The sequence below is a fragment of the Drosophila grimshawi genome, unplaced genomic scaffold (assembly GCF_018153295.1).
Source record: "Drosophila grimshawi isolate 15287-2541.00 unplaced genomic scaffold, ASM1815329v1 contig_1367, whole genome shotgun sequence".
In the NCBI taxonomy this organism is placed as follows: Eukaryota; Metazoa; Arthropoda; class Insecta; order Diptera; family Drosophilidae; genus Drosophila; species Drosophila grimshawi.
In genome coordinates, this window is record NW_025062889.1 from 328,558 (window position 1) to 341,100 (window position 12,543).

The following is a 12,543-nucleotide window of genomic DNA, read 5'->3' on the forward strand; positions in this document are numbered from 1 at the left end:
TTACAGCTACTTACTGTCCCCTGCTAATTGCACTCAAAACTGCACTCTCTCTCTCTCCCTCTCGCTGCTAGTTAACTTACATAGAAGATCGCTTTGGTTTGGAAACAGTTGTTCATTGAAATGTTAATTGTATGCTATTTGACTCTTGACTTTTATGTTGTAATTAAATTAAATTAAACAAACATTATACAGCTATTTGACAACAGCTCTTGCTTGGCTTGTGTATTGGCTATAGTTTCGAATAGTTTGTAACACATACGGTTCGAGGCTTAGCTACATTAAGATTTGTGTTTTGTTGATAAACAATCTCTCTCCCGCTCACCTTGTCTTGGCGGTGAGTAAATTCGAGGCTGATGAGAGTGATCGGGAGAAATCATTTGTGTTTTCTATTGAATTACAGTCTGAAAATAAATTTAAAAGCTTGATGGTGATTGTGTGTAACGTCTCTCATTTGGTATATGCATTGGCTAACGTTTCTGTTTAGTGGAAACAATCCTAACGACAAGAGTATTGTACAGTTTAGTGATAACTGTGTGCTACTATCACTTCTTTGGCTTGTGTATTGGCTATAGTTTGTTAAGCTCAACGAAAATGTTTGCGACAACTGCGGTTCGAGGCTCAGCTAAGTTAAGAGTTGTGATTTTATTAAAAATTAAAATACGTACATTTCACATTTACAATAATATGACGAGAATTGCAACAAAGGTTATAGAGTCTCTTACATCTATTCATATATATATAGAAATACCGCTCAGCTCAACTCAAAAGCGGATTTACCGTGTTTGATTAGAAATATCGATTTCGATTTCGGGTTTTTTACGATTAGCAACTAAAGAGTAGTTTTTTCTTTTAATATACATTAACAGCAGAGCACCGGCAGACATCGCTCTCTCTCTCTCACTCACTCACTCACTCCCACTCTCTCTCTCTCTCTCTGTCTCTGTCTCGCTCACTTTGTTTTGGCTGTGCGCAAATTCGATGCTGATAGTAAGGATCTGGACGAGGGGGGAGGCGTGGGACGCTCATCGATGTGGTAACCATTGTGGCGCCTCGCTGAGTGCAACTCCTGCTTGCGTCCCAAACGATTCAACGTGCTGGCACTCGTTGCCCCATTATGCGGCGGCGGCTTGCGTGGCAACGTTGAAGTCTACAAAAAAAATTTGAACAAATAAGATTCGATTTTAGCTGGCGAGGATTGGAATTACGAACTAACTGGGATAACTTACGCGCTTGTTTTGCTCCTGCGAGTAGTTGATCTCGTAGCCCTCGCTGATGTGCTTCGGCTTCCAGGGCGCCAGCATCGATACGGATCGGGAAACGGTGCGCGTCATTGGCTGCAACGGTGGCTTCCCATTCGCACCGCCTCCTCCAGCCTTGCGCAGATCCTCGCGCGACATGGAGCGACGCCGGAGATTGTATGGCTGTGGTATATCGCCCACGGTGGTGGCATGCAAATAGACAACACTGCGCTGGCTATTGAGACTCGACTCGCCCTCGGTGCCAGAACTCTCAGCCGGATAACGATCGCGTTCTCTGAGAAGAACAAAAACGGCAAGGATTAGGCGTGTCTTAGGAAGGAGGAGTATTTAAGTAATTCACAAATAGTATTTATGTATATGATTAAAAACCATGACAAAGTTATGTATATGGATAGCTCTGATTAGTCACCAGGACTTAGAGCAGCTGGTGCTGGGCAATGGGAAGCCTCAAAGGGCTTAAAGGGACTCACTTGTTGTAGGCGCCGGCATCTGGTGCACTGGGCGTCAAGCCGCGTCGGTCTGCGCTGCGCGCTGGCTTTGGTGGTCCGAGGAGCGGTCGATCCTCGACGCGTAGCGGCATATCCCTGGAGCGTTCCAGGGACATGGCACGATGGGCGGCGTTGCCGCGCTTGTGGCGCTCCACGGGCTCCGGCTCGGAGCCGCTCTCGGAGATGTCGTGCAGATCGCGGGAGCGCGAATAGTGACGCCTCTTGCGGAAATCGACCTCGTCGCTGCCGTGCTCCAGATGCTGCATGGACGTGGCACGTTGACGGCTTGTCGACGTCGAATTCGACATCGTCATCGAATTCGAATTCGAATTTGCTGCCTGCCCCGCCGACAGACTGTGGCGATAATCGCGCGACGGCGGCGGCGGACTGCGATCCAAATTGTAGGCGCTCTGCGAGTGCTTCGATTGCGCCAATTGTGTGCGGCGTCTGTGGAGGATTCAGTAGCGCAAATTATTAGTCAAAGTTGCATCTGTGTGGACTACACACAGAGAAAAAATCTCACTGAATTCTATAGAAGTTTGACATACTTTTGGCGCCAACGAAAAGTCACTACATTTTTGTTACCTGAACTCAAATATAGCACTCGAGATTGTAAATCCCAAGAATATTTTCAGAAAGAACTTTTTCAAAACAGGATTTGTATTTACTAAATTGCAATGGGACTTTTTTCTGAGTGTAGAGGCAGCAATCACTCACCGAGGCATGCTGCTGGCCTTGGAAATGGTCGGCGGATTCGAGTCCAGATCGGTGTCGCCAAAGAAACGCAAATTCTTTGCTGGCGCCGCAGACGCATTGCGTTTGGTGCGCTTCAAACTGGAGGTGGCCTCGCTGTGTCCATTGACAGAAACATTCAGCTGGAAAGAGCAATGAATGAGTTGGAGTTGGAGTTAAGAGTTGCTCCCGCTGCTCACCTGCTCCTTGGGATTGCTTTTGGCGCGTCGATCGAGTGACTTGAACCAGCCCATTTTCTCGGGTCTGGTCTTGACGGGCGTCGATGATGCAACCGATTCCTTCTTCTTGGGCGGCTTCTCGGCCGAGTCGCGCTTCAGCAGCAAGGGACTAGCTTTCGGTGTGGAGAGACGGCGTCGCATCGAGATGTCCAGTGTCTGCAAGAATTTGGATTTGCATGTTTTGCTTTAGTTTCACGCTCACGTTTTGGGGTCAAAGGTTTGCGACAATTGCACAAGTGTTGCAGCAAGCTGGCAAACGTGGCAAACGGCAACAGGTTGCAATGTGGGACAGGTGGCCTTTGCAACGAGCCTTGCAACGAGCCACAACTACAACTCATGCCTATCTAATGAGTGGCCCTGTTGTTATTGTTGCTGTTGTTGCTGTTGCTGTTGTTGCGCCCACAAGCAGCACAGGCCGCAACAATAACAATAACAATGTCAGCTCAGCTCAGCTCGGCGTTGCAAACCAAAACTTGTTTTGCCATTTGCAAATTTTTGCCTCGCTTTTGGTTGTCAGCCCAATGATACTTTGGCCCACTTGCCGTTGATATTGTTATTATTATGCTATATATATAGATAGATATATAGAAAAAGAGCAAAACAGAGAATGTGTTTGTTCTTTGCCTCTTACATGATACACTCAGAGAAAGGTCGAACTGAATTTTAAACAAATCGTCGCCCTTTTGGCGCCAAGTCTAATCCACGTTATTATTCAGAAATTATCTTTTTAAAATTGAATAATTTACATTTCTTTAATGAAATGATTTTTTCTAAGAATCTAAGAATCTAATATCCTGAATATTCATATCTACTTTTTAGATATGCATTTATTAATAATTGCAAATAGTTCTGCAAATATTTTTGGTATTGTCAATTTCGTGCAATCCATTCTAATTTTTAGAAAATATATATATAAATCAACTAGAAAAGCTTTCTAATTTTCAGTGCAATTTTTAGTTTGGGTAGAGTTTTGTTCGGAGTGTATGTCAAAAGCAAAAGCAAAAGCAAAACAATTCAGAATTCGATTTGGAAGTCGATCTCAACGCTTACGCACCCACAGCGTAATTAAATATTCAAATATAGCCGCCGCCGAGCAGCCTTAATATGGTTTATGGCCCCGCGTTTGGCCATAAATTAGCTAACAACATTATTGGCGCACCAATTTCAAGATTTTTGGTCTTGTAGAATCTTCGAAATGAATGCCAGACACTTTATGTTTATTTGTGAAACATTTATTGTGCGTTTTCGAGCTGTTGTTATTGTTGTTATTCTGTCTTTTTATGACCCTGGGGCATGAGCATGAATAATAGCCGCATATTGTCCAAATCGTTTACCACCAACCAGCCGCCAACCACTCGAAACTTTCTGAGGCACCCAAAAAGCACATTTTGACAACGAGCCACACCTTTCGACTTCGGCATTCAATAAACCACAAACAACCCAACAACGATGCCTCCACTGACCCTCAGCCTCCTCGAGATGCCCTCCTGCTGCAGGATGAGCATCACTTGAGACACGGCTGTGAATCCATTGTTTGGCATGGCTTTAGGTGAAGGATCTTCATTCTTTTTACATATATATACATATATATATATTGCTCTTATCACTGTGAATCCGCGTTTAATTGTCTTATTGACTTGAATTTGGAATCATATTAAAAAGTATTTAAATCAGTTTTAATCCAACAGTTAAATCGATAGTTTGGCATGGCTTTAACTGATTGATTTTTAGCTTCATTTAATGAATTAATTTTTTGACTCGTTGGTTTTGGATTCTTCAAGCGAAATTTATTGCATTTTGGCGATGTGCAAACAGGGCTTAACAATTGATTCAAGCGTAGAAGCACACACAACTTGTGGTGCTAATTTGTTTGTTGTTGTCGAAGGGTGTTGCAGCAACATCCGCTAGAACAAACTGTGGCAACATCCTCTCTGCCAAGACGCCCAACAAGGTCTCTTCAAAGCCTACAAATTCGCTCAAGCATTGCAAATTAGCCAGCCAGACGGACACACAGACACACAGACAGTCAGCCAACTAGATAAATGGCTGCAGTTGCACAATGGCTTTGGGCCAACAAACAAACAAACACACACACACACACAAACAGTAGCGCCCAAAAACGGTATATTTTTTGCCATGGCTAAATTGAAATCTGTTTCAGTGCGCAGCTTAATCAATTTCTTAATACGCCCCTCGCTGTCAGCTTTCCTAATTCTCAAGAGAGACAAACAGAGAGACAGACAGACAGAGAGACAGAATGACAAACTGACTAGCTGACTAACTGACAGCTGCTGCGTGGGTCTCGCTTAACGCTTTTGTTCTAGCTTAAACGTTGAGTCGAGTTGAGTCTTAAACGCCTCGTCGCCGAATAGTTAGCGACGACTTTTTTTTTACGATTTGCAACTCAATTTGGAGAACGCGCAACGTCCGTTTCTGAATGCCCTTCCTTACGAAGAGCACCACCATTGTGGCATGAAGTGTGTGGATATTTCTAAGCCTAATAAGTACTTCAGTTCTCTTTTGGCACATTGATAACAATCGAACAAGCAATTATCTATATTGGACTGCCTTTGCGAACTTCTAGTAACATGTAGTAGGCATGATTCTCTAGTAAGCATGATTCTCTTTCTGTGCAAACAAATAGTTGCAAATTTATATGATTTTTTCTCTGAGTGTAGAAGCAATCATTCTACTCCTAATTGAACAAGTTGTGTTTTAACATCTTCGAGATCTTTGCAAGGGTATTTAAACTTCGACAAACTGCAAAGAATATTTCAAGCATTCTTTATGGCAGGCTACGTCTTGATTTGATTTGATTTGCTTTGCTTCTCAGTTTGAGATATATACATAAATATATATATATATATATATATGTGTGAGTGTGTCTCTCTAAGTGGATATGGCTCAGTGACATGACGTCTTGTCACTGCACCATTTTCGGCTGGAGCTAGACGCCCACCTTGACAACCTGTCCGTCCCAGCGGCAGTGAGCAGGAAATGCGAACAAGCACACACACATGGACACACACAGTCACACACACATGGACACACACAGTCACACACACATACATACACACATGCTGCTGGCTACGCAACAATTGCGCACAATAAAAAACACAAACAAAAACAAACAATTCGCAACTTGGGGGCGACGACGACGCATCGCCGCAAGTTTTGATTAATTCGAAATTAATAATAGCTGGGCCCATGACCAAGTGTGTGTGTGTGTACGTGTGTGTGTGTGTGAGTGTATGCGTGTGTGTGTGTGTGTGCGATTTTTAAGCAGCTCGCTCCACCAAAATGTGACCCAACGAACGCATTTGGGTTCAACGAACCCCAACGCAAGCCGCGGTAAGCGAGCCATCAATTGGCCATTAAGAGCTGGGTCAACCAGTTGATCAGCTACACTCACAAAAACTTTTGAAAATCGTCCTAGAATAAAAACTGCCTTAGGCTGAAAATTGTCCTAAGAATTTGAAAGTTTTGCATGTTTTTTGCAATAGTTTCTAGAAAACCTTGACGTAAATCGACAATCCCAAAAATATGGTGGCAAAATTTTAAGAAATCCATTTCTGAAATGTAGAAATCCAAGTTCTTGTTTCAAGTTCATTTATAAGAATTTTTTTAAAAATATACTTTCTGAGTAATAAGTTTCTAAAATTCCGCTCAATGTGTTCCTTATTTTTTCTGAGTGTACGTTTAAAAGAGCAAATCACCTGCACATTCTCTGTTATGCACTTTTTTTTGTTGAGTGTAATCCGTTGAGTGTAATCAGTTGAGTGAGGGCGACTTACCTTTGGTTCGCGTGAGGTCTCCTCGCTGAGGGTCTGATGCTCGCGATAGCGTGACCGCATCTCCTCCTCCCGCACCATGTAACGCTCCCGATCCTTGGAGCTCCGCTCCTTCTCCTTGTTGCGGCGACTCAGAGTGCTGCTCGTGCCATTCGTTAGACGCGATTGGTTATCCTTTTTGCTGCTGGACACGTTGCTGCCACTGCTGCGTCCGCTGCCGCCGTTGCCACTGCCACTTGTCGTGCCCGTAAACAGTTGTTTGACCTTCTCGAAGCCGCCCAGTTTCTTGTTGCGCTTCAAAGTGCTCGAATCCTTGGCCGGTGGCACGTGTTGCAACTGCTGTTGCTGCTGATCGCGACGTCTCAGAGTGCTCGTCGACACCGTGGGATACTTGTCCAGGTGCGGATCAAAGTGCGAGCCGTCGTCAATCGATCTCTCGCGATAGATGTAACTGTGTTCGCGACGCTGCTGCTGCTGCTGGCGCTGCAGCTCCAGCTGCTGGGCGCTCTCGCGGCGTTCCTTGCGCAAAAAGGACTCGCAGGCCCGCATATCGTCGAGGGGCGTGCGTTTGCGCCATCTGAACAAAACCAAAGAAACTCACTTTTAATCTTCAATTAAGACTGGAATTTAATCTTCAGTTAAGACTGGAATTCAGTAAATTTTGACTAACTTTTCTATTAGCATCATTGCCAAAGCAAATCTATCTGAGACCGTCCAGTTATTTATATATAATTATTTTGATTCACAAGTTATTCTGTGTGTAAGCTAAGCATAGTCCTCTTCACTTACCTTGTGGTCAGGTCGCCATTGAAGGACTCCTTGCGAAAATCATTCTCAATGCCGGAATCGCCCTTGTCGAAGCTGCGCTGCTGCAACTTGTCCCGCTTGAGGCTGCTCTGCCAGTAGTCCTGCTGCTGCTGCTGCTGCTGTTGCCTGCCACGCTCCGTAATCCGCAGCTCTGGCGAGGACCGATACTGATCCGTCAACTGTGAGTCAAGGCTCTTCGGCTCCTGCTGCTCCTCGTTGTGGAGTAGTTCGCGTGTCGCGGAGCCGCCAAGCCGTTCACGATGACGCGTCTCACGCACCTGTCCATCCTTTTGGGTCTCCCGCACATAGGTCTCCTTGACGCCACCGCCATGTCCGTCATCATAGTACTTGGTGTGGCGATAGCGCGAGCTCTTCTCCGTACGGCCATCCAAGTTGTCAGCTGGCGCCTGATAACGCTGATGACGCTGATAACGATCATCATCGTTGGGCAGCTCACGCTCCTGGGTACGCTCACGCTCTCGCTCCCTTTCCCGCTCCCTCTCTGGACTGTGATAGTCACGCAAAGGTTCACGCTCCTGCCTGTGCTGAATATGCTGACGCTCCAGGGTGGCGCCGTCGCCAAAGCGTCGCGTCAGAATGCGATTCTCCAGCTGTGCCCGCCTATAGCCCAACTCATCCAGATACGGCGCCGGACTGACGCTGCGTATAACTGGGACAATTGGTGGCTCGCCACGTCGATGGTCTCGTTTCGTGTAGTCATCCTCGTAGTAGAGTTTGCGTGTCTCATAGCCCAGTCCCTCGTCCTCATCGCTCAGATTGCGTGGACTGAGCTGTTGCCATGGCGATGGTGAATGCGAGCTGGCCAATCTTGTCGTGGCTGCTCCACCATTTTGCAACGGCGAATAGCTGCGATGTGGTTGCTGTGCCAATGGCTGTGCTCTATCATTGGCTCGTGGTGGCCTGGGTGGTGCAAATTCACGTTGTGGCTGTCGATGCTGCTGCTGCTGTTGCTGCTGCTCGTCGCTGTGATCGAGCTGGGCATAGGTGATGATGCCCTCATTGGGTCGTATATACGAGAAGCCCGGCTGACTAATGACCGGCTGTGGCGAGAAGCGTTCCATCGAGAGACGCTTGACCAGACCGTTGACGGTGCGTCCCTTGGTCAGCGGCAAGCGCTCCGCTGGCTGCTGTGAACTATGCATATTCTCACTGGATTTGGACTTCAGTGTCTCAATCCGATCCCGGATGCCCGCCGATATGTTTGATGGCGCCGCCTGGGACTGCTTGTCGAGGGGTAGCAACTGGGTCAGTCCCAACTCACTGGCATGCTTCTCACGCACAGTGACTGCGTCCGATTTGCGTCGTTCGCGCTCCCGAAAATAGTCCTGCTCAAAGAAGTCCTCGCGCTGCGACTGCTCAATAATGGGACTCAACTGCTGCTTGGCTGTGGTTGTGGCACTAGTGCTACTCGTCGGCTCACTCTTCTTGCTTAGTTTGCTGCGCGTTTCCTTTGGGGTGCTGCCGACATCACTTTTACTGCGCACTAAACGCCGACCGCCGCCGTCCTCGAAGCGTGGATCTCGCTCGAGCTGGCTGACATTCGTGTCGCTCTTGCGACTGAACAGACCAAAGATCGATGGGCGTTTCGAGGCGGGTTTCGAGGCGGGTTTCGTGACGGGTTTCGTGGCGGGTTTCTTTGCGGCGGCGTCACTTACACTGCGTGCCACCGGCTTACCTTTGCCCTTGCGTCGTCGCGTCGGCAGCGAATGAAAGCGTTGCGTATCGCTGGCTGCGGCTGAGGCACTTGGCGCCTGACCACGCTTCTGTTTCACTCGGAATGTGGGTATGTTATCACCGTTCGCTGCTTTGCTGTGATGCTGACCCGCCTGAGCGATGACCAGTGCAGCCTCCTTGCGTATATCCTCCGGATCGATGTCGGGCGGCAGCTGATGATAGCCGTGCGGTATGCCCGGATGTGGCGGTTGCAAATCTGTCGTCTCGTAGTCGTACTCCGAGGGTTTACCTACACACACAGAGAGAGAGAGAGAGAGAGAGAAGCTGATTTTAAATAGAGTTCGCATTCATGTAATGATAATTAGCACATTAGCTATAACAACTCGCCGCTCAGCTGAGAGCTGTTGATGATGTAATACGTTAGTTAACAGCCAGCAAGCCAACAAGCCAGCCAGTCAGTCTCTCGAAAGTGTGAATTGGCCAACAGCAGCTGGCTGCTAAATAAGGCAGCCTGTTTGGGGTCGACTTTAGCTGGTTGTGACCAACAATGGATTTGGCATTAGCCCACGTTTGCTAGTCTGTAATCGGGCGCTGTAAGCGCTAATGGCCATTGAAGAGTCTCGAGTCGCTACTTGAAGATCATAAAGATTCTTTCAGTCACTTCCTCACTTGTTCTTCTTCCATAATCATTATTATTGAAAATACCCCGACCGACCAACAAAAATACAAAATACAAAAAACAGAAAAACAAAAAACGTGCCGCGCTCTATTCACTTCTATCAAGCAGCAAATCCAAAACGCGATCATCATCATCATGGCCAAAACAAGATTGCTGCTGTTGCTGCTGTTGCTGCTATTGCTGCTGCTGCAAACACCAAACGTGCGTGTTCTTTGATAGCTTTTTTAGCTCTTTGTTTCTTGTTTTTTACTATTGTTGCTGTTGTTTTTCTTGCCCCTTGACGGCTCATCAGCTCAAGTCAACTCGGCGCAGCTTTGAACGGGAGCAATCACAACAATCACACAACAACATAGTATGCACGAGATTACGCATCTTGACAATCAGCACTTGTTAAGCTGTTATAAAGAACATGCTACAAGTTTGTTGCCTAAGTCATTTGTTTTTTCTCTTACTTGCGTGCCACTAACTGCACCGACCTTGCAACCAAAGCGAGGTTGCCAAGTCCCTACCATTTATGTATTTATAATATTAAGTAAAAATACAAAAAGTAGAAAATAATTTCAATTAATAATTTAATTTAAAATTTAATTTTTAAATTTTAATGCAAAAAAAGATCAATATAAAAAAGATATTTGCCTAAACTCAACTAAGTCTTATTATTCCCTACATTTAAACAAGTAGGAATGCTCCAGTCGAAAGAGCTCGACGAGGAGTTACCCTTAATAAGGAAGGAGGAGCATCTTCGCGTGCAGTTGCGACTGCATTTTCCCAGGCTGTCATATTGCTGAGCCGGGTAGCCAAACGTGGTTAAGATAGTAAAAAAGCTTGGCCAAAGCTGATAAGCTACAATGATTAATGACAAGCTGGGCGTGGCAAGTGTCAAATTGGCTTCATACCCGGTGCTATTCATGTGGCATGCTGGCCTATGCTGTGGCTAATAGAACTCATAGAGAGATCAAGAAATTCATAAGTATACACTCGAAAAAAAGCGTCATACATTTTAGTAAATCGCGCTGAAAACTATAAAGTTTTGGTTGGTTTTAAATATATGAAAACACTTTTTTAAGAAAATGCATTTCTAAAAAGTTGAACAGCGGAAAAACGCTGATTCTTAGATAAAATAATAATAATAAAAAAATGTTCTACTTTTACACACAAAGAAAACAACCCGCAGGAAATTAGAGAAATTTACTTTCTCCTGGGTGAATTTCGAAAATTAAGTGTGTTTTTTTGCTGAGTGTATGAGTGCCATGTTCGCTTATGCCACAGCAATTGCAGCTTGCCAAAATGATGAGCGTGCCGCAAGCGGCGATCAACCGCGATCAAGCCATATGTGTCAAGGTAAAATGTATGTGGCTATGCAACACACACACACACACACAAACACACTCACGCACACACACATAGATCTGGTGTGTGATGGGTGCTGCCAGTTTAAGGTTTCTCGAGGAGCCACAACCACAGTCGCATGTTCATCACTTTGTGGTTGCTTCTTGTTGTCGTTGTTGTTGTTGTTGTTGGTTGCAATGCCGTTGAGAGTTGAGAGGAGAGTTGCGTTTGGCTGGAGGTGTTTCAGGCCGTTTTGTGGCTGCTTTTGCTTTTGGGCAACAGGAAAACATAAATTGCGACTAAGCGACAGTTGGTTACCGCCTGGACAACCGACAGACCGACAAACCGACCGATGGACGGATGACTGCCAGTGAAACTGCGCCTCCAACTCAATGTCGACGACTAACAGTAAACGCTTCGCATTCCCAGAGATCTAAGCCAAAAAAAAACAACTAAACAAAAAAAACAGAGAAAAAATACAATGATAGCCGAACTGGCTCTGGTTTCAACGAGTGCAGCTATGATTGATTGCGAAAGCTTGGCAAACTATCAAAGCAAAAAGGCAAAGGCGCTGAAAGCCATTCATTAATTTAATCATCGATCCACTTAATGAATTCGAGCCATGGCCAACGGGCTCTGTGATTTGTGTGTGCCCATGCCGAATGGGCTTTAAAAATCAGCCGGAAAAATGCCTTCAGGAGCAAGAAGAAATTTAGAAAAGTCTGCTCTTTTTTTTCGCATTTTGACGCATGGCGATAAGAAATCTGTTCCAATTTGGAGGCCTTTTCAAATTGCAAGCTGCTTGCAGAGTTGCCCGTTCCGGCTTTCTTTATATTCACAGCTGCAGTCAACACAATATATGTTTAGGAAAATGTTAAAAAAATAGTTCAGATTTTGTTTTAAAATTGTGAAAATTGTATTTTAACATAAGCAATCAATACTGATCATAAGTAAGTATTGAGAAATGGAATGGCTATAAAATTATTAACAAAAACAAATTAAAGTCTTTAAGTCTATCACAAATGTGCTGGTTAAAATAATAGTAGTGGAATAGTTGAGAATCTTACTAATATGTCTAAAAATTAGATATAATGTGTGGATTTATTGCCTAGAGAAATCTAGAGAAATCGATTTCAAAGAACTATTCCTTGTCTACCAAAGTTTGAAATTATACGTTAGAAACAGTTCTTTAACTTTACAAAGGTCTCGATTTTCAGTAGTACTAGATTTGCCACGCACCATTTTATATATAAATGAAATAAATAAGTAACAATCTTTTGATTTTATTCAATAAACCCTCAATAAACTCGTACAGTTTTAAATATTCCAAGTATTTTCGACAGCACAACTATTATTTTGACCACAAGTGTATAAATGGTTGTTGCAAGTACGAACATAATTTGGATTTCGTGATAGCCACAAATCGCAGCACACTGACCAAGTCCCAAGTCAAATAAATAATAATAATAGCTGTTGGTTTTTCTTTCTTTCTTTCTTTTATTTATTTATTGTTGTTTATTTAAT

The 12,543-nt window shown here is 44.7% G+C and overlaps 1 protein-coding gene across 1 annotated transcript in view; it reads right to left on the bottom strand.

The window, feature by feature from the left end:
- Positions 1-623: 623 nt before the first annotated feature.
- The window catches only part of LOC6568673 (zinc finger CCCH domain-containing protein 13), a 31,484-nt gene continuing 19,564 nt past the window's right edge, over positions 624-12,543 (bottom strand). The window contains exons 3-9 of the mRNA XM_001995293.3: positions 7,299-9,300; positions 6,513-7,086; positions 2,680-2,874; positions 2,465-2,622; positions 1,730-2,194; positions 1,227-1,533; positions 624-1,147 (exon numbers count right to left, since the gene is read on the bottom strand). Of these exons, the coding sequence (XP_001995329.1) occupies positions 950-1,147; positions 1,227-1,533; positions 1,730-2,194; positions 2,465-2,622; positions 2,680-2,874; positions 6,513-7,086; positions 7,299-9,300 (3,899 nt within the window). The 3' untranslated portion in view covers positions 624-949. The remainder of the gene's footprint in view (positions 1,148-1,226; positions 1,534-1,729; positions 2,195-2,464; positions 2,623-2,679; positions 2,875-6,512; positions 7,087-7,298; positions 9,301-12,543) is intronic.